This window comes from Bubalus bubalis, chromosome 4, assembly GCF_019923935.1.
Source record: "Bubalus bubalis isolate 160015118507 breed Murrah chromosome 4, NDDB_SH_1, whole genome shotgun sequence".
NCBI classification, from domain to species: Eukaryota; Metazoa; Chordata; class Mammalia; order Artiodactyla; family Bovidae; genus Bubalus; species Bubalus bubalis.
The window spans coordinates 22863862-22889187 of record NC_059160.1 but is presented as its reverse complement, the minus strand read 5'-3'; the positions used below and the strand labels follow the sequence as shown (position 1 = coordinate 22889187).

The 25326-nt window shown below is 47.6% G+C and overlaps 1 protein-coding gene across 1 annotated transcript; it reads right to left on the bottom strand.

Annotated features, from left to right (window-relative positions):
* Positions 1 to 693: 693 nt before the first annotated feature.
* On the bottom strand, positions 694 to 20350 carry GPRC5A (G protein-coupled receptor class C group 5 member A). Its single transcript, XM_006075667.4, has 4 exons — positions 20198 to 20350; positions 5849 to 6777; positions 1933 to 1991; positions 694 to 1632 (listed from the first exon to the last, which is right to left on the bottom strand). Exons 2-4 carry the CDS (start codon positions 6768 to 6770, stop codon positions 1540 to 1542), a joined length of 1074 nt encoding a protein of 357 aa, XP_006075729.3. The 5' UTR covers positions 6771 to 6777; positions 20198 to 20350; the 3' UTR covers positions 694 to 1539.
* Between the last annotated feature and the right edge of the window lie 4976 nt (positions 20351 to 25326).

The window sequence follows — 25326 nt, the reverse complement described above, 5'->3', positions numbered from 1 at the left end:
CCCCCCTTTCCAATACAAAACTAGGCTGACGTTAGCGCAAAGTCATGTGAGAAGCGATCAGCTAAATCTCTGGGAACCACCCATCTCCCTAATTCAGCACGTCGTTAATTCCCTCCAACCTCACCACACCTCTCCCCACAAGGGGTTTTCTTTGTGATGAGAAGCAGAGCACCAGGCTCTTGGGTGGTAAATCCTTAACTCAGCCATCAATCTTATAAATGTCATTCAGTTTTTCTTTCTTCTTCTTTACCCAAAAGCAATTTTATACTGCCCTACCCAACAAAGCTGTTTCTGGGATTAAGCAAATGATAATTGTTAGGTAGCCTGTCTTTTCCGAGACAGATTATGAACTAATTCTATTAAATTAGAGATCTGGACTTAACCCCTCCTACAATTAAACCTCAGATGAAATGTGACACTGGCTTTGAGGTCTCCTCCTGGTCTGACCCTGGCTGACAAACTCCATTCTGAAGTTGCCACTCCTCTGTTTACTTGGAGCAAAACCTCAGATTCTTGACCCTTCCCAGCTCCCCCCTCACCTTTGTCACTCACCCCTAAAACTGGGCAACACACACTTGTAGACACAAGGAGGAGGAGAGACACGTGGAGAAAGTTCAAGTCCACACCCAGTGGGACCGAACTTTGAACTTCAGCTCCCACATAAAGACAACTGTCAGGCGCCTACCGCTCACATGGCTGTGGCCACACTTTTATTGCATCTGGAGGGAAGAATGGTGAATAACTTATTTTACAAGAAACAACCCCCTGCCCGTGTGTGGACAATACCCACTTCCAGAATGCAGAGGGTGAACACAGGGTACGTCTATTTACAGAGGCTGGGGAGCAAGGGGATGGGAACTCAGAGCAAAACAGCACACAGTCTCCTGGCAAAGAGAATTCGGGCTTGTACACCCCGGTGCAGTCTGGAGGGATGGCCCCTGGTGAGGCACAGCAGGGAGGTAAGTCTGAGGACCAATAGCACGTCTGGGAGAGCTGGCGCTGGGGACCCTGGTTAGGCGGCATCACAGAGGTGCGAAAATTTCAGGTGACTTTTAAGCCTGTCCCAGCCGGGCAAGAAGGGAGGTACCGGTAAGTTGGCTTCCAGTGTAGATGTGGGTAGAGTGGGCTGAGAGATGGACCTTTGCTTGTTTTGCTCAGATGTGCAACTCTGCTCTGAGCCAAGCGATTGGCACAAAGCCAGCCCAGAGTCAGAAGAGTTGGCTTTGGAGGCTGAACAGGTCAGCGTGTGGGTCAGATGACCAGAGCCTCAGTCACATGTAAAATGGCAGGGATGGTAAGAGTTGCCCTGCGTTGCCCGAGACTCCCACTCGAGAGAAGTAACCTTGGGATGGGACCAAGGAACAACCACAATGCTGCTGAGAACTGTGGTCCCTGCAGCCCCATCAATCCCAGGACAGAGGATGTGGGAGGAGAGGTCTTCCTGTGATGCTCCTGGGAAGACCAGGACTCAGCCTTCATCTCGCGGACTCCCTGCTGGTTCTGCTGATGTGCTGCGTTCATCTCACCCATTGGGTCATGTTAACTGACATCTTTCCTTCCTTCGTAGTCACTGTAAGGGCTAACCCGAGTCTGGACCCGAGGAATGGAGAAATCCTTTGGGGAATCCCGATTCTGAAAAGGAAGCATTTCATCTTGTTCAACTCACAGCACTTCCCGGCCATTTCCACATCACCTCTTGCTCCAACCCGGGCAGGATTCTAACACTCCTCCCCTTTCTTCTCAGCCCTCCCCTGCTCTGTGCTCGGGTCTCCTGTCCTAACCTCATGAGGCTGATTACAGGAAAAGTAGACCCGTCATCCTTTCTAGGTGACATCCAGAGGCCATCAGAGTGGCAATATCATCTATTCCCTAAGGACAGATGCTCCTGGGGTGCTAACACTGCCGACGAGAAAGGGGAAAGGGCTGCTTTACCTGTAGCTGGAAATGCGTGGAGTACGGCGCATAGAGCGTGCTCCCCGTCTCTTCAGTACCTGAAACAGACAGACAGGAGTGGGTAAACGTCAGGGTCCCCTCCTTTGTGCCCCAATCTGTGCTCACCCCAGGTGAGTCATGTATAAACCATGAGGCATATCCGTTTAATTCTCTGTCTCCCTGGGAGACGATCAGGGGTTTTGTTTTGTTTTGTTGCTTGTCTGTTTTTAAAGAGCTCTCTTACTCTCTTTTTAATTCTTTTAATATTGATTTATTCATTTGGCTCCACCAGGTCTTAGTTGCAGTACCTGGGATCTTAGTTCCCTGCTGAGGGATTGAACCTGGGCCCCCTGCATTGGGGGTCTTAACCATCAGACCACCAAGGAAGTCCTCAATGGTCAGTGTTGTGCCAGAGGAAACTGTCCTCAAGCCTAGGACCAGGCACAGAGTCAGCCCAAAATTGGTTGAATAAATGAACAACTAGCCACGTACAATCACTAGGGAAATGCCTTCCGAAACACCCTCCAGGGGGACATATGCACACCCATGGCTGATTCATGTTGATGTTTGACCAAAAACAACAAAATTCTGTAAAGCAATTATCCTTCAATTTAAAAATAAATTAATTAAAAAAAAAACCCTCCAGAGGCTCTTTGTCCTGGGCCACTTCAAAAGCACATTTGAAGCTAGAGTTTTCAGACACAGATCTGACCAGAGGTATATCTAGAGGGAATCTTACTGAGGATTTACCCACTTCTTTATCTGCCCAACAAGGAAGGGTGGAAATTCCATGATTTTCTTTGTGAAGGGATAGAGTCTATGAGCAATCATTTTCCATTATTTGGGAGAAATCAGAGGGATTTTTTTTTTTTTCATGGACAAGTGGCATAGAGGATCCAACCAGGGATTGAACCTGTGCCGCCTACAGTGAAGGTCAACCACTGGAGGACCAGGGAAGTCCGACATCAGAGGGATTTAAACTCAGGAACAGACCAGTAAACACACACATTCATCACAGAAAGTATTTAAAGAATTCCCTTCCAGTCCAGTGGTTAGGGCTCCACACTTTCACTGCTGTGGCCCATGTTCGACCCATGGTTGGGGAACTAAGATCTCCCAAGCTGCCCATGCATGCTTGAGTGCATGCTCAGTCATGTCCAACTCTTCACAGGGCAGAGAAATACATAAATACAATGCAATTTAAAGCAATCCATTTATTTCCCACCAAATTTACGTCTTCAATTTACTCAACAAATACCTAAGTATGTGAGATATTCTGGAAAATAGGATTAATCAGAATGATTCCTGCCCTAAGACTGACGCTGGAGAGTCCGGAATATCTGACAGCTACGCAAATAACTCCAAGATGAGACAGACTCTGATAACAGCATCTCAAAGGTCTAGAGCTAGATGGGTGGAGAAAAGACAGAGCGAGACTGGGGAATAGGGACGCTGGAAAAGGGAGAGAATAAGGAGGGACATGTCCTCTTTGAGTAAAGAGAATAAAGAGGGACAGACACTCTTCAAGCCCAGACAGGCAGACAGGAAAGTGCAGGGCACTTGGTTTGTTTGAGCTGAGAGCACAGATCTGGGGACTGCGGGGTTCCGGCTGTGAACAGCCTCACCGGCACTGTGTGCTCAGTCGCTCAGTCATGTCCGACTCTTTGTGACCCTGGGGACTGTAGCCCGCCATGCTCCTCGAACCCACATCTCTTATGTCTCCTGCATTGCCAGGCAGATCCTTTACCACTGAGCCTCCTGAGAAGCCCACCAAGGATTTGGTAAAAGCAGTGGACACTGGGGAGCCAGTGAGGCATAGAGGCCGGAAAGGGGGTGGGCAGAAGAGTATTTTAGGGAGAGGGAGCTGACAGTGGTCCATGGAGTGAAGGGAAAGGATTAAAGGAAGGAAGGCCAGTTAAGGACCCATAACATGGATTCAGGCATAAGGTGATAGACTGAAGCATCGGGAATGGACAGGAGGAGATCGGTGGGAAATATTCCCTCTGCCCTGCCCCCGGCTCTCCCCCTCCTTTCAGACTTCCCGGGGCACAGGAGAGGGACCAGGACTACAGAGATAATACCAGCAGGTTGTGTACCATAGGCTCCAAGGGCAGAGAAAGTCACTAGCTGGAGCTATGAACCTGGCCTTGGAGGACCCTCCCTCCTATTCCCAACCCCCACCCCTTCCCTGATTAGGCCCAGAGACCAATATAAACTCAAGAGACCAATGCACAGAGGCATATGCTGCTGCGTCACTTCAGTCGTGTCCGACTCTGTGTGACCCCATAGATTGCAGCCCACCAGGCTCCCCTGTCCCTGGGATTCTCCAGGCAAGAACACTGGAGTGGGTTGCCATTTCCTTCTCCAATGCATGAAACTGAAAAGTGAAAGTGAAGTCGCTCAGTCGTATCCGACTCCTAGCGACCCCATGGACTACAGCCCACCAGACCCCTCCATCCATGGGATTCTCCAGGCAAGAGTACTGGAATAGGTTGCCATTGCCTTCTCCACAGAGGCATATGAGTAAAGGCATTCCTGGCTATTAGTGTAGTCTGGCTGCTCACCATTCCAGACAAGAGCGAAATTCCCTCCTGCAGGCCAGAGATGGACAAGAAAATGTAGCTGTTCAGGCTACATCAAAATCCTCAGTAACTTTATGGAGATTCCTGCTGGTTTATGATAAAAGAGTTTTCTCCCCGCTTTGTGCTCTGTGGTCACTGCATGGCTGGGCTTTGTGCACTCAAATCTACAAAAGCAGGGGCTTCCCTGGTGGCTCAGTGTTAAAGAATCTGCCTGCCAATGCAGGAGATGTGGGTTCCACCCCTGATCTGGGAAGATCCCATATGCCTGGGAGCAACTAAGCCCGTGTGCCACAACTATTGAGTCAACGCGCATGGGAGCCTGGAAGCCACGACTGCTGAGTCCCCGTGTTGCAACTCCTGAAGCCCAAGTGCCCTAGAGCCCGTTCTCTGGTGCAAAACAAGCCCCTGCAATGAGAAGGCCTTGCACTCAACTGGAGAGTAGCCACCACTGGCCAAAACTAGAGAAAATGCCCTCGCAGTAATGAAGACCCAGCACAGCCAAAAATTAAATAAATAAGTATTTTTTAAAATCCACAAAGTCTCCACATTTCTACAAAAGTTGCCCAGTTGTCTTTTATAAAGGACACCATCATCTCACCCACTTGTCTCTGGGAATTTCTCTAAACACTCCTTGTCCATTCCTTTGCTCCATCTTGTTTTGATTCAGAGAAACTTACATGGTATTGGATAGAAAGTACTAGATAGGGACTTCCTGGTGGTCCATAGTTAAGACTTCGCCTTCCAATGCAGGGGGTGCACGGGTTCAATCCCTGGTTGGTGAGCTAAGATCCCACATGCCTCGCGGGCAAAAAGCCAAAGCATAAAGCAAAAGCAATATTGTAATAAATTCAGTAAAGATTGTAAAAATGGTCTGTGCCTGTGTGCTCAGTTGTACCTCAATCTTTGTGACCTCAGGGACTGTAGCCCACCAGGCTCCTCTGTCCATGGGATTTCCCAGGCAAGAATACTGGAGTGGGTTGCCATTTCCTTCTCCAGGGGATCTTCCTGACCTAGGGGCTGAACCCACATTTCCTGCACTGCAGGCAGATTCTTTACCACTGAGCCACCAGGGAAAGCTAAAAATGACCTACATCAGAAACAGAAAAAAATACTAATGACTCCTGAGGCCAGCTGCTAGTTCTATTTGTCTCTAACCAGCTGGATGATTTTAAGCAAGACCTGAGTTTTGGAGAACTTGTGTTTTATCAGGATCATGTCCTGCATGTTCCCTACAGTAATAATATCTTTTTTTTTTCAGTAATAATATCTTATGATTTTATTTTATTTTACCCATTTTTCCCACAAAGGATTCTGCACCCAACCAGGTTCTGTACCTTGAATGATCCCCTCTTGAGAGTAAGCTCTGTTCACCACGCCATAGCTCTGCTTCATGAACTGAGGCTGACAGAAAGCGTCCTCCACAGGGTAATCCATGGGGTTCTGTTGCCTCGTGAGCAGCTGAAACTCAGGTGCAATGTAAGCCAACAGGAAAACCCAGCCATTGGCCACCAAGGCTGAACTGAGGATGGTGTCGTCCCACTGGGGGCCGAGGGTAGGGACCAATAGCAGGGTGATCCACGCCACCCAGATGGCAATGGAGAGGATCGTGGTGAGGTAGATATGGGCCCCGTGTCTCTTCCAGGCAGTAAAGGATCCCTGGAAGCTGAAAGAGGCTGTGAGGAAGGTCAGCGCCATGAGGAAGAGGACGTAGATGAGCAGCATGACGAAGTCCTCGTTGCGCCGTGGGGGAGAAAGCTCAGAGAAGATGTTGACATTGGTCCTGTTCATGGTGAGGACCACGTACTCGATGGCAATGATATCCTGCACCAGACTGAAGCCCAGGGCCAGGCCCAGCATCACCAGCATGGACAGCGGCTGCCTCCCTCGCACCAGCTTCGTCAGGTTGAAGGCGTGAACCAGCAGGCAGGAGAAGCAGAGGGCGAAGAGAACGCCAAAGAGGAAGAACCGCGTGGGCCCTGTGCCGCCGTCGAGTGTGATAATGAAGGCGAAGGTGAGGCCGAAGATCCCCAGCACACCCAGGAGGAAGAGGAACTGGGTGGGGAGCAGTTTGCGCTTATTGGAGTCCTGCACCTTGCAAATGAGGACCAGCAGGGCGATCATGAAGGCCACAGAGGCCACAGCCCCCATGCCGGCCAACGCCTCTAAGACGATGCCCCAGGCTGCCTTCTTATCACAGAGTTTGTAGTACCTGGGGTCCAGGTCTGAGCGGCAACCAGCAGGGGCTACTGTGGACATTCTGGTCCTGTAAGAAAGCAAAGTTGGGCTGGGGGTGAATCTCTCCCATAAACTCAGGCACAGAGGACCAGAAACAATTTTGTATATCTGCTGCTGCTGCTGCTAAGTCTCTTCAGTCGTGTCGGACTCTGTGCAACCCCATAGACGGCAGCCCACCAGGCTCCCCCATCCCTGGGATTCTCCAGGCAAAAACACTGGAGTAGATTGCCATTTCCTTCTCTAATGCGTGAAAGTGAAAAGTGAAAGTGAAGTCACTCAGTCGTGTCCGACTCTTAGTGACCCCATGGACTATACAGTCCATGGAATTCTCCAGGCCAGAATACTGGAGGAGGTAGCCTTTCCCTTTGCCAACCCAGAGATTGAACCCAGGTGTCCCGCAATGCAGGTGGATTCTTTACCAGCTGAGCTACTAGGGAAACTCAAAGAAATGGCAACCTACTCCAGTATTCTTGCCTGGAGAATCTCATGGACAGAGGAAGCTGGTGGGCTACAGTCCATCGAGTCGCAAAGAGTTGGACATGACTGAAGCAACTTAGCACAGGCAGTCAGGGTTTTACCCCTGAATTTACAACGTTAGATCAAGCTACTAGCTGTTCTCCACCTCTCATGGCAAATTCTAAAGGCTGATGAAGGGAAGGGACTCCTCATACCTCCCTCCCCGCAATTTAACTATATTAATATTTTCCCTGAAGCCAGGAAACCCAAAACTTTGAATGGAGTATTTGAGCCACATCTCAAGAAATAACGTCACAAAGAACTTGCCAGGGTTCCTGATATTTTTGACTAGTGCTTTCTTAGGAACTGGTGAACATGGAATTATCTAACCATAAAGTTAATACTTTGTGAATTCCTTGTCGGTTCAGTGGTTAGGACTCTGCACTCTCACTGGCAGGGCCCGAGTTCGATCCCTGGTCAGAGAACTAAGATCCCACAAGCCTTTGAATCATATTAACAGTCTCCAGTTTTTTTCTACCTCAGGCCCAGCCACAGATGTTATCTGTAAGCCTCCGAATCTCTCTCAGACAAGAGAATCATAGGTATTATCTGAGTTATCTGAACCATAGATTTCTCTGCAGAGTGTCAGCCTTCCCCTCTTAGCCACTGAGCCCTCATCCTGAGCTCTGCTGCCACACATTATTTTCCCTCCCTAATTAACATTTGTAAGGATGGCACTGCTGATCGCCAGAAGAAATGGATCCAGTCTTCCCTGTCATAGGGTTGGCCGTGCTGCATGGCCATGTGGGATCTTAGTTCCCCAACCAGGGGTTGAACCCATGCCCTCAGCAGTGAAAGTGTGGAGTCCTAACCACTGGACCACCAGGAAAGTCCCCATAATGAACTCTTAATTAGCTACTCGTAAGGAGGGACATGCTGGATGACACATCCTGGAATAACATCCTGGAAAACAGGAGGTGATCCAACAGAAAATATTACCAATAGCTAATGCTCATTTTTGGGCTTCCTTGGTGGCTCAGATGGTTAAAAAAAAAAAAAAAAAAAAAACAAGCCCTGCCTGCAATGCAGGAGACCCAGGTTTAATCCCTGGGTCAGGAGAATTCCCCTGGAAAAGAGAATGGCAACTCACTTCAGTATTCTTGCCTGGAAAACCCCATGGACAGAGGAGCCTAATAGCTTCTCAACAGATCTATAATTTTTTTTCTGAATTATTTGACTGTTTTTAAGTTTCTATGACACAATAGAAAGCTTTTGTTTTGTTGTATGCTGTTTATTTTTTTATTTTTTAGTTTTTAGTCTTTTTGCTATGTTGCAGGGGTGCTATGTGAGATCTTAGTTCCCTGATTAGGGGTGGACCCCATGTCCCCTGCATTAGAAGCACAGAGTCTTAACCACTGAGCCCCAGGGAAGTCCCTCTAAGCTTCACTTTGTAACCCGGCCATTCATTCAACCAGCACCACTGTGTGTCCATCATTCTTCCAGATGATCAACTGGTAAAGGGGAAACACACATCAGACATGTTTCTTGCTATAGTAGAAGAAACAGATCTAACCTGCCACTGCTGCATAGCCTTCCCATGGACTCCCCTGGCCAGGGGTCTGTCACCTGGACTCCAACCCAGGGATATAACACCCTGGTCATCCCAACCGCATGCAGGGCACAGAGCAAAGAATGGGTTATGTTCTACCTCCGCAAGGCAGTACAAAATGAGATGCAAAGGGACAAAGAAAGGCAAATGAGCTTCAGATACAGGCAACCCCTGAAATACAAGGCCCCCCAAAGTCTGATATGGGTGGTACAGGACAGGGAGAGGGACAGGCCCCCCTGTCCATGCTGAGGATGCAGAAGAGGAAGGGCCTGGTCTAGCTCAAGGGCAGCATCCGCAGGGGAAGGGACCAGGCTCCATTTTCTCCTCCCTTAGCACCTCCCCGCCTCACTCCTCTCAGATTAATCATAATGGCGGTTGCCAGCTGGAAAGGTATTTCTCTCACCCTCTGTGCCCCTCCCTGGCACTGCTCCTTCCCCACCCCTCAGGGCAGTGCTGTTGGCTGACAAGTCATTGTTGTCATAATTATCTGATAATTGTAAAGGACTCTGAACCAGTTTACTCTGAACTCTCAATCTTGAGAGACTGATGAGGTTTTCCACTAAGGGAACATTGTGGTACTGCACAGAGGGGTGGTCAAGCAGAGACACCCGGCCCCCCCTTACTTCTGTGCAGCTGTACAGAGAGGGTTTGTGTACTGGGGCCTCCTGGCACCCACAGACCAGGGTCCAAAACTGTGAGCACACAAGGTGGGGGTCCCCAAAGAAAGAGAACCAGGTATGACTTTCTTAACATAAGAGAAAACATTTTTAACCTAAACCATTTTGTGATCTATGCCTGGCCATAAGACTTGCCCTTGAATAGGTCTCAGCAATTAACGATTTTTTTTTTGGCTACACCTCTCATCATCTGAGATCTTAACTCCCCAACCAAGGATCAAACTCATGCCCCCTGCATTGGGAGCAAGGAGTCTTAACCACTGTACCATCAGGGAAGGCCCCACTAGGTTTTTTAGCCAGATCTCAAACATCATTCTCTACATAGCTGCTTCAGCATACATTTGTAAAGAAGAAAACTCCTTTTTAACTTAATCGCACTTTAGAAATTAACAATGACACTTTCATATCAAATATCCAATTAAGGTTCATGGTTCTCAATTCTCTCAAATTAAGAATATTTGAAAAACTTTTCAAATGAAAACTTCTTGGTAATTTTTTTTTTTTATCTGAGTGACTAATTTTTTGAAACTATCCTTCCTATTTCACCTCTCACTCCTCCTCCACCCTTTCCCCAACATGACAGCGATTGTACAATGGGTCTGAAATGTCCCTAGCAGTTTACATTTTCTCAGAGGGAAATAAAACTGAACAAACTCACTCACAGCAGATCTGCACTGAGAAGGCACTGGGTCACGCAGGGAATGGCCCAGATGAGCCGCCAGGATGGGGGCTGGGGGAAGGGACAGGGTTCTGAGGAGCTGACGTCCTTTAGAAAGCAGGGTTTGAGGAAGAAAAGAGCAGTACCACCATTTGAGAATAGAAACCTCCAGGAGCTAAAGCAACAGCCTCGGAGAAGAACCTGAGGGCTGGAGCAGAAAGAGAAATGAGACTAGAGGTCATGCAGTCATCATTCGTACCCAGAGTCAAGGGCAGAGAGACCTATGGGACTTCCCTGGTGGTCCAGCGGTTAGGACTCCATGCTGTCACTGCCGTGGCCCAGGTTCAATCCCTGGTCAGGGAACTGAAGTCTTGCAAGCTTTACAGCACAGTCAAAAAAAAAAGGAAGGGTGGGCAGAGAGACCTAGAGTCCGGCCAAGAAAGCAGGTGCTCTACAAAGGCCAAAGGAGGACAAAAAGAGACAATTTACTCTTGGACCTGCTCTGAAGAGGAGGGAAGGTCTCATAACTCATTCTCACAATGGGTCAAGCATGGTTGTATACAACTCACTTGTCTACGTCTTGCAATCACTTTTATTTTTATTTATTTATTTGGCTGTGCCAGGTCTTAGTTGGGGCACACAGAATCTTTTAGGTGTGGTATGTGGGATCTAGTTCCCTGACCAGGGTTGAACCCGGGCCCCCTGCTTTTCGAGCATGGAGTCTTAGTCACTGGCCCACCAGGGGAGTCCCAGGCTTAGGCTCTCAGGGTCACTGTCTTTGTGGCTGGGGGACGAGCCATCGCCTGTACATCCTCAGCTCCTGCCTACCTCTCCAGCCTCATGGCTGACCATGCCTTCCTCATCATCCCCATATGTGTGTTTCTCATTGTCCTCCCAACAAGCCCCACTATCTCGCTTCAAATCTGCCGCCCCATCTGCATGGGACGTTCTCCCTGACATCCCTCACCTTAGAGGTCCCCTCTTCCAGGATGTTTCCCTGGATGCCCTAGTCTGATGAGAGATCGCTGTTGTTGTTTACTCACTAAGTCATGTCCGACTCTCTGCAACCCCATAGACTGTAGCCTGCCAGGCTCCTCTGTCCACAGAATTCTCCAGGCAAGAATAGTGGAGTGGGTTGCCATTTCCTACTCCTGGGGATCTTGCCGACCCAGGGATTGTGTCTCCTGCATTAGCAGGCAGATTCTTTACAGCTGAGCCACCTCGGAAGCCCCCTGATGAGAGTTACATCCCCTGAATTCCCAGAGAGCCTCCACATCGTCTGCATTTATCACAAAATCCTGTAGTGCCTCTTGGTGAGTCTTTGCCTTCTAAATTCAAAGCCTCCTTAAAGCAGGTATTGAGCTGTTAAAATTCTCTCCCTGACTACTAACCTCTCACCTGACGCAGTGAAGGTGAAAGTCGCTCAGTCATGTTTGACTCTTTTTAACCCAAGGGACTATATGGTCCATGGAATTCTCCAGGCCAGAATACTGCACTGGGTACCCTTTCCCTTCTCCAGGGGATCTTCCCAACCCAAGGCTCAAACCACATTGCAGGTGGATTCTTTACCAGCTGAGCCACAAGGGAAGCCCAAGAATACTGGAGTGGGTAGCCGTTTCCTTCTCCAGCGGATCTTCCCGACCCAGGAATAGAACCAGGGTCTCCATCACTGCAGGTGGATTCTTTACCAGCTGAGCCACCAGGGAAGGGCAAGCACCTAACCAGGATGGATGAGTGAGCATGTGGATAGAAGTAGAATCTGATAGGGAGCAGGGCTACTCTTGAGACAGTGGGGTGGGGTGGGATTCCTCATAAGCCTCCATTGCCTTGGTCCCCAGCTCTAACTCCCTCTCACCCATCCTCCTTAGGTGGGTCTGAGGTAGGAGTCTGGCCACAGCTGGGCTACTAAGTGATTCCAGGGGCCTCCGGGTAGCTTGGATCCTGAGTAAGCAGATCTAAGCAGAGGTTTTACTGGAATCCAGTCATTCGCTCCCACCCAATTCTCTGATGACTAAACCCTGCACTATGGAGGGAGATGGTGAGGTTTCAGCATAGCCCCAGACACGAGCAAGGACCTTGAGTCATAAGGGTGAGACCCCCTTCACTTATTACAGCAGCTGAGCCAACCACGCCCATCTAGTAATCCACCAACACCCACAGCCAAGACCCTCACAGTCCTTGGTGCTGGCTTAAACCCTTTTCAGATGAGTCAGTGCATGACGGAAAGGTTAAAAAAACGAAAGACGGAGGAAAGAGAAAGGGAAAAGAAAAAGAACCAAAGCGGGGGTTGCAGGGGGGAAGACAAGAGGGAAGCAGGGAGGGAGGGAGTCACTGGGCTCTATTCCAAGGCCTCTGACTCCAATCTTTAGGACAGAGGGGTTTCAGCTGCCTCTCTGTGTGGACACCATCTCCTGGAGCCTCCGTTCTCTCCTCTATGAAAGGCAGCCAGGTGCTGAACTAGGCATTCTGAGCCCATGTCCAGCTTTGTAGACAATTCCCAAGTCTCTTTCTCCCATCCCCTCATCCTGCTTCCTGCCCCATCTCCTGTCATTAAAAGAATCTCTGCCCCAAACTACTAACCAAACTCCAGACCAGGGCTGGAGGTGAGGTTGAAGGGTCTGAGTACCGGCTCAGGACACCAGGGAAACACTCGCCTGCCAGAGAGAGCCGCAGGGTCACTGGAGCAAGACTGATCCTAGAGTGGCCCTGACCGACACAGGCGTTGACGGGGATGCAAGGTCAAATGCCAGCATGTGAAGGGTCTCTCAGGTGCTCCTTTCCAACCTCTGAGACTCCTCTCTTCCCAGAGAGGTGGGGAGGGTGTCTGGAGTTACTTACATCCAGACTTAGTAGGTTGCCTAGCTGGCTGTATGCGACCCTCCCCAGATTATCTGAGCAGGAATTACCCATGGCCCTGAGTTTTGCCCAGAGGTGATCTTACATTCCTCCTTATATAAGATTTATCTCATTCTGTCATCTAAAAAGAAGACATCAGATGGCGAAGACTCCACCTGCAATGTGGGAGACTCGGGTTTGATCCCTGCGTTAGGAAGATCCCTTGGAGGAGGAAATGGCAACCCACTCCAGTATTCTTGCCTGGAGAATTCCATGGACAGAGGAGCCTGGCAGGCTACAGTCCACAGGGTCACAAAGAGTCGGACACAACTGAAGCGACTTGGCACAGCACATATAGGGGCTTTCCAGGTGTTGCTAGTGGTAAAGAACTCACCTGCCAAAGCAGGAAACTTAAGAGATGCAGGTTCAATCCCTGGGTCAGGATCACCTGGGAGGCCCCTATGTATATATATATGGTCCCTGGGTCAGGAAGATCCCCTGGAGGAGGAAATGGCAACCCATTCCAGTATTCTTGCCTGGAGAATCCCATGGACAGAGGAGCCTGGTGGGCTACAGTCCATGGGGTAACAACTGAAGTAACTTAGCACGCATATATATAACAGATTCCCTTTTCTGTACACCTGAAACGAACACAACATTGTAACTCAACTATACTCCAGTAAAAACAGAAAAAAAAAAAAACACTTTCAATAAAAAGAAGAGGATAATAATGACCTCTTAGGATAACTGCCTGGGGAATGATAAAATATAACTCAAATGTTTGTTAAGTCAAGCCAAGTCTTCACACCATCCCAGCCTGGCAAATTGGCAATTTTCTAACATTTTAATTTTCTCTCTATTCTGGAATTGCCACAGTCCATCAGTAGTAATAACAATAGTCACAATATAAATATGAATAATACAAATGACAACTACTATCAAATACGGAGACCCCTTAAGAGCCAGACTCGATGCTGAGAGTTTATACGTTTCCATGTGTATTCACTCATTAACGTGGTTTTACATCTATTTTATCATTTAATATTCCTACAGCCCATTTTGTAGGTGATAAGACTGATTCTTAGAGAGATCAATTTACATATTCAGTGTAACAAAGGAAGATTATCCCTTTATGAATAGTCTTAATTAGAATTTAATCTTTTGTTTCATCTCTAAATCACTATCATGCTCCCTGAAGCTTTTCTCCCTGACTCCAGCCTCTATTTATTTTCTCATTTTTATTTTTTTCATTGACGTGTAGTTGATTTACAATTTTGTGTTAGTTTCAGGGGTACAGCAAAGTGATTCAGTTATGCATATTTATATTCTTTTTCATATTCTTTTCCATTATGGTTTATTACAGGATATTAAATACAGTACCCTATGCTACACAATAGGACCATCTTGTTTATCCACTCTCTATATAATAATTTGCATCTGCTAACCCCAAACTCCCAATTCATCCCTACCCCAGCCCTACTTCCCTTTTGGCAAGCACAAGTCTGTTTAAGCCTTTCTCTATTTAAACAACATCTGAGAAGTCGCCAAAGTAAGCAACTCTACAATTGGTCAATCTTCCTGTCAATCAACACTTAAGTGTGTACTTTGTGTCAGACGCTGTGTTAAGTATACAAATCACTTGGACCCTCAGACCCAGAGTGTGGCGGCTGCCCCAGGACGACCAGCCGAGTCATACTGACACACAAATAAGGGTTGTAGAGTGTTTGGGGAATCTTGAGGGCACACGGAAAAGAGTGAAACCCCACTCTCCCTAATGGGGTTTTTTTTTAAAAAAAAGGCTTTAGAGAGGAAACCAGGGAGATGAGGCCTGAGAGATGGGCAAGGAATGGTGGGAGATTCTTAGGAAGGCAGAATCAATGGAGCTTAGAAATACAGGCTTGTGGGAAGAGATGCCCAGTTTAGATCTGTTGAATCTAAGATGAATTGGAGGGATTTCCCTGGAGGTCCAGTGGTTAAGACTCAGCTCCTGCTGCAGAAGGCACGGATTCCATTCCTCAATCCCTGGTCAGGGAGGCATCATTTAATCCTCACAACAGCCCTGTTATTATGCCCCCACTTTTCATTTTATTGGAGTCTACTAGATATACAGTGCTGCATTAGCTTCAGGTGTACAGCAAAGTGACTCAGTTATACATATACATGTATTCATTCTTTTTTAGATTCTTTTCTCATATGGGTTAACACAGAGTACTGAGGAGAGTTCCCCTGTGCTATACAGTAGGTCCTTGTTGGTTATCTTCTGACTCATATATAGTAGTGTGGGTGTGTTCATGCCAGATTATGCCCCCTTTCTACAGTGCAGAAAACAGAGGTACAGAGACAGTAAATAACTTGCCCAAGATCACTGACTTTTAGAAACCAGGCTCCTACAAGTTCCGTGGTTGCCTAGTGGTTAGTATTCTGGGTTTTCACTGCCATGGCCTGGGTTCAATCCCTGGTTAGGTAACTGAGATCCCACAAGCTATACAGTGCAACCAAAAAATAAATAAAAGCCAGGCTCCACGACACCGGATTGTGCTGACCTCCCTGTGCTCAGACATGTGAGTCTGAGGCTCAGGAGATGTTTGGGCTGTGAGCACAAGTGAAGGGTCACGGAGGGGTCACAGCAGGCACTGGAAGGCTGTGGATACCAGATCATACAGAGAGCATGTATGGCAGCGAGAGGGCCGAGGACAGAACCCTGGAACACCGTCTCAACCAAGCAGGAATCAGCAGAGGTTGTTCAAAAGAGATTGCCTGCGTTAGTACAAGAAATAAGCCCAGCTGGTCTCCCAGGAGCCAAAGAGCAGCTTTCCAGAGTGGTTGATGGAGTAAGATGCTCCAAGGACAGCAAAGAAAAGACCTGAAAATGGACTTTTGGATTTAGGAGTTTAAAAAAAAAAAAGGATCTGCCAGGGGGCTTCCCTAGTGATACAGTGGTTAGGACTCCCCCACCCAATGCAGGGGGTGCAGGTTCAACTCCTGGTTGGGAAGCTAAGATCCCACTTGCCTCTCGGCCAAAAAAACTGAAACAAAACCAAAGCAATATTTTAATAAAGTCAATAAAGACTTCAAAAATGGTCCACATCAAAAACATCTTAAAAAATAAAAAAGCATATCATCTCCTTTTTGTCTATTAAAACAGATTCAGCCTCAATTTGAGCTTCAAGGCTTTTCTCCAACTAGTCCTCCCACCTACTTTTTCCAGCCTTCCTAAGTCCCGTCCCCACATCTTTGAAAAACTTCCAAGAGCATTTTCTCTCTGGAAGGGAACTGGGGCTCATCTAAGACCTTCTCTGACAAAGTGGCTCTTTGCCTCACCACATGCATTATTCTCCTTGCCTGAAGGACCCTTCTCCCCCTAATCACAATTCATGTACCATGTTTCTTAGAAATTTGACTCCAAACTTACCTCTACCTTGAGGGTTTTTTAGTTATCAGTCCCATCTCATTCTAAATCTGTGATCTCATTGTAGTTATTAACTATTTTTCAGCACTCAAGTCTTTCCATAGATATGTCATATATTACAGCGGTCCACAATCTTTTTGGCATCAGGGACTGGTTTCTCGGAAGACAATTTTTCCATGGACCGATGTGCTGTTGGGGGGTGGTTTCAGGATGATTCAAGTTCATTACAGTTATTATACACTTTATTTCTATTACTATTACATCAGTTCCACCTCAGATGATCAGGCATTAGATGCCAGAGGTTGGGGCCCCCTGATACAGTATACATTAATATCAGTGCTAACTCACCTATCAGATAGCAAACTTTTAAGGAAATAGAGCAAATCTTCTATTCGTTGGCATTCCCCTCACTATGTACTCTGCACAGTGGTTGTTGAGCAAATGATTTGCAGAGTGTGAATAAAACTCAAAGCAAGTTATTCATTAGTAAGTGTGAGTAATGGAAAGGAAAGCTTTGGGGAGCTGCATATGTGCTGCTAATCCATGTGTTTTAGTCCAGGCTGAGTTCTAAGATGAGGGTGGAGTCCCACGGAAGTTTCTCTGTACCAGGTGCAAGATTAGCTGTAAATGGAAAGGATCTACAACAAAATGTCCAGGATCCCCTCTTCCAGGTAAGCCATCTGGATTCTGATGACATAAACGTGATGAATCGTCGCAACAGCGTGTGAACAACATCTGAGTAACATCACTGAGTTGAGTTTCTGAGTAGTAACTAGGAGAAAATAAATCATCATTCCCACATAGGCAGAGTCAACAAGCACTGAGTTGGCCAGAAAGTTCATTTGGGTTTTTCATAAGATCTTACAGAAAAGCCTGAATGAACTTTTTCGGCCAACCCAAAATAAGAACAGTGTTCATCCCAATTTCTTTACTTTTTGGAGGTATTATCATATTCTTCTATTCTAAACAATGCATGTGAACTTTAGAGAAATTACTGAAACGTAAAATAAAATATAGGCAATCACTTTTTTTGACTTAAGATTTTGAGTGAAACTACTAAATCTCTTATGCCCAGAATTTAAGGCTGTGAAAAGCATGGAGAAAATAGGTAGATATGATGAAGTCCTCTTCTGGTATACCACCTCAAAGACACCTTTTTTCAAGTGTTTTATTTCCACATATAAAGGTGATATATTTATGGTCTGAAACTTATCTCTCCTTACAAACCTGTATTTCTAAACCCTGAGAATGGTACTACCATACACTCAGTGTATCTAAAAATACAGTATAGATTATCTAATGTGGGAGAAGATGGAGAGAGCAGACTATGTGGCCAAATTAGATGACAATAGCAAGCAACTATTATTACAATAAATGTAAATGGAAAGTTTTTTATTTTGAAAAGACTAAATCAAACCATATTATACCTATAAGAAACCCACGTAAAACAACAAGATTCAGAAAAGTGGAAAGGAAAGGAAAAATAAGTGCAAAAAAAGCAACAACAACAGATAGGTTTATTTAGCAAGTATTATGTATCAGGTACAAAGTTAATAGCTTGTTCAAGGTAAGAAAAATGAGAATTGAGTTATTATTATCACACAAAGTTTAGTTAAGGCAAAAAGCTATTATGCTGACCTAAAAACTTTTTTATAATAATTAAGAATGCTCCACATTGAAGATATAACCATCATAAATTTGTATGCAGTGAATAATATACCACCAAAATACATAACACAAAAGCTGCCAGGAATACAAAAAGAAATCAAAAGAAATTGATTACAGTTACAGGAGACTTTAACACTTCTTTATCACTCCTCAGCAAATGAAATAGAAAAAATTAATAGCAATAAGGTAAATTTTTAAAGTATTCTATAGATACTTTAATCAAAATATGCTCTATCTTTATATTTCATTAGATCTCTATGATTAATAATATAATTCAGATCCTCTATATCTGTGATCAGCAAATATTTTCTGTAAAGGGCCAAACAGTAAGTAGTTTAGGCTTTGTAGTCCTTTTGTTTGTAGCCGAAAAGCAGCCATAGATGATATATAGACAAAATGAGCATGGCTGAGTTCCAATAAAACTTTATTTACAAAAACAGGCTGTGGGATGTTTTTGGCCAGGAATCTGGTTTACCAACTTCTCTATATGATTTCTTCTATTGAAGTGGTCATGCAACATTTACAAAACAGCATATTTTAGACCACAAAAATAATAATAACAATAAAGTCTAAAATAAGAAATGCACAGACCATATATTTTGACAAGGCAATCAACATAGGAATATAAGCAGAAACTAACACACCAAGCTACTCAGAAAATTCGAAGACTCCTCAAGCAAAATAATTCTTCCATTCTTTGTTTTTAAGGGCCCTATTATACCAACACGTCATTTCCTGCCCATTTCCTTAGCTCAATCTGTAGATTTTTAAAAAACAATGAACCTGAAGACAAACCTTCAGAATGAGAATGAGAATAAAACCATAGTCAAAATTCTTCTTCACGCCCTGTTACCTTCAATTCTCACTAAGGAGTAGAATACTCCAAAGAGGATGCTCAAAGAGACGTATATAGATAGAGAGGGGCTCTTGGCCCTGGCCCTGGGAGGGAGCTGAGGACCCTAAGACCCCTTAGGAGGAACCCCTTAGGAGGTCCAGCTCAGCCTTTTCACAGCTACAAGCCAGCAGAGCTGGGATGAGAAGGCTTCCTAGCTCAAGGCTAAGGGGCACGTCCCAGAATGTTAGCTCGTTCTGAGTTCCACTCATTCCTATGTGCCCTTGAAGTACCAATCTACCTCTCCACACCTCAAGGAGCCTGTCTCCCAGATGACACCTCTGTTGACCTTCCCAGTCCCAGCACACAGACCAGAGGACAGAGCTGTGACCCCCATCCTCGCCCCTCCCAGGGGCCACAAGTAACTCAAGTATTCCCTTCAGGAATGAGTCCACAGCCCTGGCTGATTCAATCAAACCCTTCAGCAGGTGTGGCATGTTCAAACATCAGCCTGGAAACAACTCGGGAATGGAAAGTCCTACAAATTCCTTGAACCTGCGCTGGCTTTCCAAAACTTCCTTCCACCCGGGGAGGTTTAAGGGACCATATCCGACAGTTGGGGGGTCATTGCTGAGTCCCATCTGGTTGGTGCCTGAAGGTGGGCTGTTACTGGATACTCAAATGGATGTTCAACCCAGGAGTCCAGAGTAACTCAAGGGACAGCAGATGGGAGAATGCTGCAGAGTTGATGGCCACGCTCATGTCATGAGAAGAGGTGGCTTCTAGAATCTACTTCGCAAAATTCAGAAAGGCACACTTGTGAAAGGACAAAATAAATGGACATTTCTCAGGATCTGGGTAAACTAGCAGGGGTCACCATCTCCTTCCTGCCCACCCAGCCAGTTCCCTGCCATTCCTCTAAGCTCTTCCTCCCTCTTTTCTCTTTCCCTAGACTGAGCCCAGAACTTGTCACCTGCCGGGCCAGGATTCCACCTACTCAGTTTGTTCAGTGTATCTGAGCAGAAACTATTTATCCTGATTATCTTTTTGCTCTCTGCCTCTTAGCCTGGTAACTTCAAGGGGGGAGGGGAGGGGCGGGAATGTGAGTTAAGTTAAACTACAGGAATTCCTTTCCTGGGATTTTTTTTCCCCCTCCGAGCCAGCTGCAGTTCATTACCGGGGTTTCTCTCCTCTTGCATCCTCAGCTTTTAACACTCCCTGCCTCCCCACTACTCCGCAAACCCCACCCCCGAGGATTTCAATCACCTAACCCAGCGCGCTCTGTCTCCGTGCGCCTCACTTACCCCGATGCCTCGGCTTTGGCGCGTGAACTTGGCGCTGCTTCGCGCGCGCGGAGGGAGCACTGTAGCCCCTATAGGTTCTGGGGGAGCCCGTGGGCAGAGATCGCGCCCTCGCGGTGCCGAGCAGTTATAAAGGCGGCAGAGGGAGGAGGGAGTGAGGGGGTGAGCAAGGGGCGGGAGAGGGTCAGGGGGAGAGGACACGCCTATTCCAGTTCCACGGCACTGCGCGCTGTTATGAAAATAAAGTCCCCGGGCCAGGGCATGAGCCAAAAGCCGCCTGACGTCAGCGCCAGTCACCCTTGGAATGGGTGGTGGCGGCAGTGGTGGTGGTGGTGGGAGGGGAGACCCAGAGCACCCACTCCGCTCCGCGTGCTGCGCATCACCTGGTCGGGAAGTCCCAGGGCATAGGGTAAAGGAAGGGGCCAGAGAGCAGATGCTTCCTATCCGTTTGGCCAGCTGTCACCTCCAGGAGAGAGCCACCCCCGCCCTCCCGCCGGGCACTCCAGTCCGCCCAGGACACGGGCTGGAAAGTTCGAATCCCATGTGATTCCTGGGTACCCTGGGAAGCCAGGCCCCGGAAAGGAGAAACTGGCCAGCGCCTGGGCGCTCCGCAGTGGCAGTCAAGGTGGATGGAGGCCAAGAAACATATCCAGCCCCGCATGGCAACTCCCCCGGTCAGAACTGTCCCCAGACCACCAGTGCTGCCCGATGGCGGAGAGAGGGAGAAGACAGGTCCTTACGTCTTCATTTCCTCACTAACCCCCTCTTAGAGCCTTGACAACGCAGGTGGAAGAGAATGGATGCCAGATAAAATTATGAAATAAAGGAATTTGCCTTTCTGTCTGGTTCCCTCTCCCTCCACTGCCCACTCCTCCACCACTGAAACCTGCTTTTATTGACTTGTCAAACAATCCCTGAGTGGCTGCCTCCTGGGTGCCAGCCTCCAGCAAGGCTCTACCCCACTGCCATGCAAGAGGGAGGGCTGGGTGCATTTAAGGTGCTGGTTACTTAGCACACCTGGTCAGCACACCTGGGGTACTATGCATGTAAGTGAACTGAACAGGGAAGGTCTAGGACTCCCCAACATTTTCCTCACATCTCCTAACACGCCAACTTTCCAGAGTTTTTTTTTTTTTTTTAAGTTTTTATTGAATTTGTTAACAACATTGCTTCTGCTTTGCTTTTTTCTTTCTCCGGCCAGGAAGCATGTGGGATCTTAGCTCCTGGGCCAGGAATTGAACCCACACCTGCTGCGCTGGAAGGCAAAGTCTCAACCACTGAACCCCCAGGGAAGTCCCTCCAGAGGCTTTTAAAGCTGGTATTTTGGAGACAGTGACTCCAGCTTTTTTATTTCTCTCTCAAGAAACCACAGCCAACGTCTAGCATCTTGGAAGACTTCCCTGGAGGCCTGCAGCTCAAGGGTCTAAGTCCACGGGCTCCTCTCCCGGGCTCCTAGGCCTGCACACGTGCTTGTGTGTGTGTGTGTGTGTGTGATTGTCAGGGACCGGAAGCGACAGCGCTTTTTAACATGTGCTCTCTGCTAAACCAGGTCTTCTCTCTGGACCTCAGTTTTCTCATCTGTTAAAGGAGGAAGTTGAAGTGGTTCATCCTTGTCACATGTATGTGTCATTTAAGCCACAAAGGTCAGCCACAGGTATAATTTAAACTTTCTAGCAGCCAGCCACATTAAAAGAAATAAAAAGAGGGGAATTAATTTTAATGTGTACTTTATTTAACCCAAGAGATCCCAGACATTGTCATTTCAACATGTAATCGACTTTTTTTTTTTTAAATATATTAATGAGCTGCTTTTCAGCCTTGTTTCAAACTATGTTCTCAAAAGTGCAATATATTATACTTTCAGTCCTGGCCAAATTGAACTAGCCCGGGTTTCTGTACTCAAAAGCCCTGGACTGGTGGTCTCTAGGGGCTCTTTGGGCACCAGCATTTTAGGGATCTGGATCACCAAGGTTAGGATGAAGTTCATGACACCAAGAAAAAGATATCAAGTTGACAGAGGAGGTAAAAGCAGAGGGGGGGGTCATGACTTTGGGTATTCCCTACCCGCAATATCCTGCGATCCCCAACTCCCACAAGAAATTCTGGGAAAACTAATGAGAAAAGCGTGAGTGCATTTTCTTTTTCCTGTTGCTCCTGGCTGGCTGGCTGGCAGACCAGGGCTGCGTCCAGGGGCCTTGTGGACATGCCTGTTTGGAAGCGCTGCCCTTGGTCACTGGTGCCCATCAGTCTCCACATTTCTGTTTACAGCAAATTTCCTACCTAGTCCTCTAAGTGCTCTCCTTTTTTTTTTTCCTAATAGTATCTTGTGTTTATTTCTCTGGAATCTTCCCTGGTGACTCAGATGGTAAAGAGTCTGTCTGCAATGCAGGAGACCCGAGTTCAATCCCTGGGTTGGGAAGATCCTCTAGAGAAGGAAATGGCAGCCCACTCCAGTATTCTTGCCTGGAAAAATCTCATGGACAGAGGAGCCTGTCGGGCTACAGTCCATGGGGTCACAAAGAGTCAGACACGACTGAGTGACTAACATGCACAGTATCTCGTTTTTTTCATATTTATTTATTTATTTGGCTGCACTGGATCTTAGTTGCGGCATGTGGGATCTTGTCCCCTGACCAGAAATCAAACCCTGGCCCCCCAGCATTGGGAGTGCTAGTCTTAGCCTCTGGACCACCAGGGAAATCACAACACTCTCTCTTCTAGCCTCCTTTTCTCTTCTCCTGTGTACCCAGTCACTCAGTCTTGTCTCTTTGCAACCCCATGGACTGTAGACCGCCAGGCTCTTCTGTCCATGGGATTCTTCAGGCAAGAATATTGGGGTGGGTTGCCATTTTGTCCTCCAGGGGATCTTCCCAACCCAGGGATCAAACCCACATGCATCTCTTGAGTCTCCTGCATTGGCAGGCAGATTCTCTACCACTGTGCCACCTGGAAAGCTCTTATCAATAGCCAGCCCAGCGTCCATCCAGGACTGCGGTGAGGCACTCAGGGCACAAAATTTAAGGTGGCACTAACTCAGCCCTGAGAGTGGGCGCCTCCTTAAATGCTGAGCCCTGGGCACTTGCCCTGCCCCAGAATCCTTGCGGGTCTAGCTCTGTGGAAGGTGGGGGAGCCTGAGGAGAGGTCACTAGCTGATTAATTTTGCGATGCCCCCAAAGAAGACAGGGAGGGACCTAGTAGCTGAAATAATTTACTTGCTGATGGTCAGGAGAGCAAGGTTGAGGCCCTTAGAAATCAGTGAGAGAAAAAGCCTAAAGGGAGTCTAAGTGGAGTTCTGCTCCTCTGAGTGTTATCCAGCTTTGAGTGACCGGTGGCATTGTTGAGGGACAAGAAGGGAAGCCCACGTGACTGGAAATGAGAGGAGACAGAGACTCACAATAAGAGTGCTTGTTCCCAAGTTTGGAGAGGACCTGCATTCAGCCCCAAGGCCAGGAGGGATCACTTTCCATGAGAATGGGCCTGGGTTTGCCCAAGGACACAGTCCCTGCTGACCCCTCCCTCACCACCACCCCCTACGGCCGACCATCCCCACCAGGACCCCACCCTTCACTGCAGGACAGAACTGGTCACACAGGCAGCTCTCCCTAGTGTCCTGGTGCTCGGACCCTCTCACCAAGGCCCCCTCAGTGTTCAGGGCTGTAGAACCTCAGCCCAGGGGCTGCCCTTTTCTCTGCCCACCCTTCCTCACCAGCAAGATGGAAGGTGCCACCTGCCAACCCCCCCCCCGCCCCACCACCGCCCCTGACCTCCATTGAATGCCATTTAAGAAGCATGTGAGGAATTCCTTGGAGGTCCAGTGGTTAGAACTCCTCACTTCCACTGCAGGGGGCATGGGCCTGATCCTGGTCAGGGAACTAAGATCCCCCCATGCCACTCAGCAAGGTCAAAAGAAGAAGAAGGAGGAGGAGAAGCATCTGAGTTGGGGCAGGGCTGGGTGGGGGGAACCCACGGGAATTCTGTGTCCTCGGGTCAATTACACTCATGGAACAGCACGGATCACTGAACCTCAGCTTCTGCCAGCTTCCTGCTAACCGTGGCTTTTCCATCCAATTGCTAAACCATACAAGGAGCATCTGAGAGCCAACTACACAAGCATTGCAGGGAATGTAATAAACATTTGAGAAAGATGCTACTCAGTCTCTACCCCTGGAGGGAATCTCAATTTTTTTTTTTTTTTTTTTAGCCATTTAGCCACCGGGGATGATCTTCTGTATAACATGCTGGGGATTCATAAGAAAACTGCCTTGAATGAGCTCCAACCGGAGGTGAGACAGATATAATGAAACAAAAGTATGGATTGTAGAGAGTAGCATAGAAACTTATATACTAACATATGTAAAATAGATAGCCCAGTGGGAATTTGCTATATGACTCAGGGAACTCAAACCAAGGCTTTGTGACAACCTAGAGGGGTGGGATGGGGAGGGAGGTGGCTGGGAGGCTCAAGAGGAAGGGGACATACATAGGTATACCTATGGCTGACCCTATAGGGGTCATGTGTTGATGTGTGGCAGAAACCAACACAATATTGTAATTCTCCTTCAATTAAAAATAAATAAATTGAGAAAAAAATACAGCTTTGGAACACGAAGTGTGCATTGTGTTACATGCTATACCGAAGAAACACACAGGGCCACGGCTGGGCACAAAAGGCCATAGCATGCAGAGTAGCCCTCCCAGGAGGTAGGGGAGGGGAGAGGCTTAAAGGATGAGTAAGCTTTTCAGGTGGAGAGGGAGGAGGATGAGTGGGGGGAGGATATTTCAGGCTAAAGGGACAGAATCTGCAAAGGCACAAAGGTTGTGACAACCCTGCCCAGCAACGCAGCATGGGCACCAAGTGTGGGCAGCAGGCAATGAAGCCAGACAAGCTGACAGTGGCCAGAGGGCGAGTGGAGGGCCAGACTCATCCCGGAAGCAGACAGGCGCTGCAGCAGGAAGCAGGCGGCTCACCTGAGGGGGCGGGGACGGGCAGCCTCTGCTGGGGTCCTCAACGCAGTGACCAGGGTCCTTATAAGAAGAGGACAAGGGGACTTTCCTGGTGGCCCAGAGGTTGAGATTCCATGCTTCCACTGCAGGGGACATAGGTTTGATCGCTGATCGGGGAACTAAGGGGG

Bases quoted from the DNA above. Each gene is read 5' to 3' on its own strand.
- GPRC5A (XM_006075667.4), bottom strand. From the start codon at position 6,770: ATGTCCACAGTAGCCCCTGCTGGTTGCCGCTCAGACCTGGACCCCAGG. The intron at 1,992-5,848 runs GTACAGAACCTG...TGTCTGTTTCAG, and splicing joins TCAAGAGGGGATCATTCAAG to GTACTGAAGAGACGGGGAGC. The intron at 1,633-1,932 runs GTAAAGCAGCCC...CTTCCTTTTCAG, and splicing joins CCACGCATTTCCAGCTACAG to AATCGGGATTCCCCAAAGGA.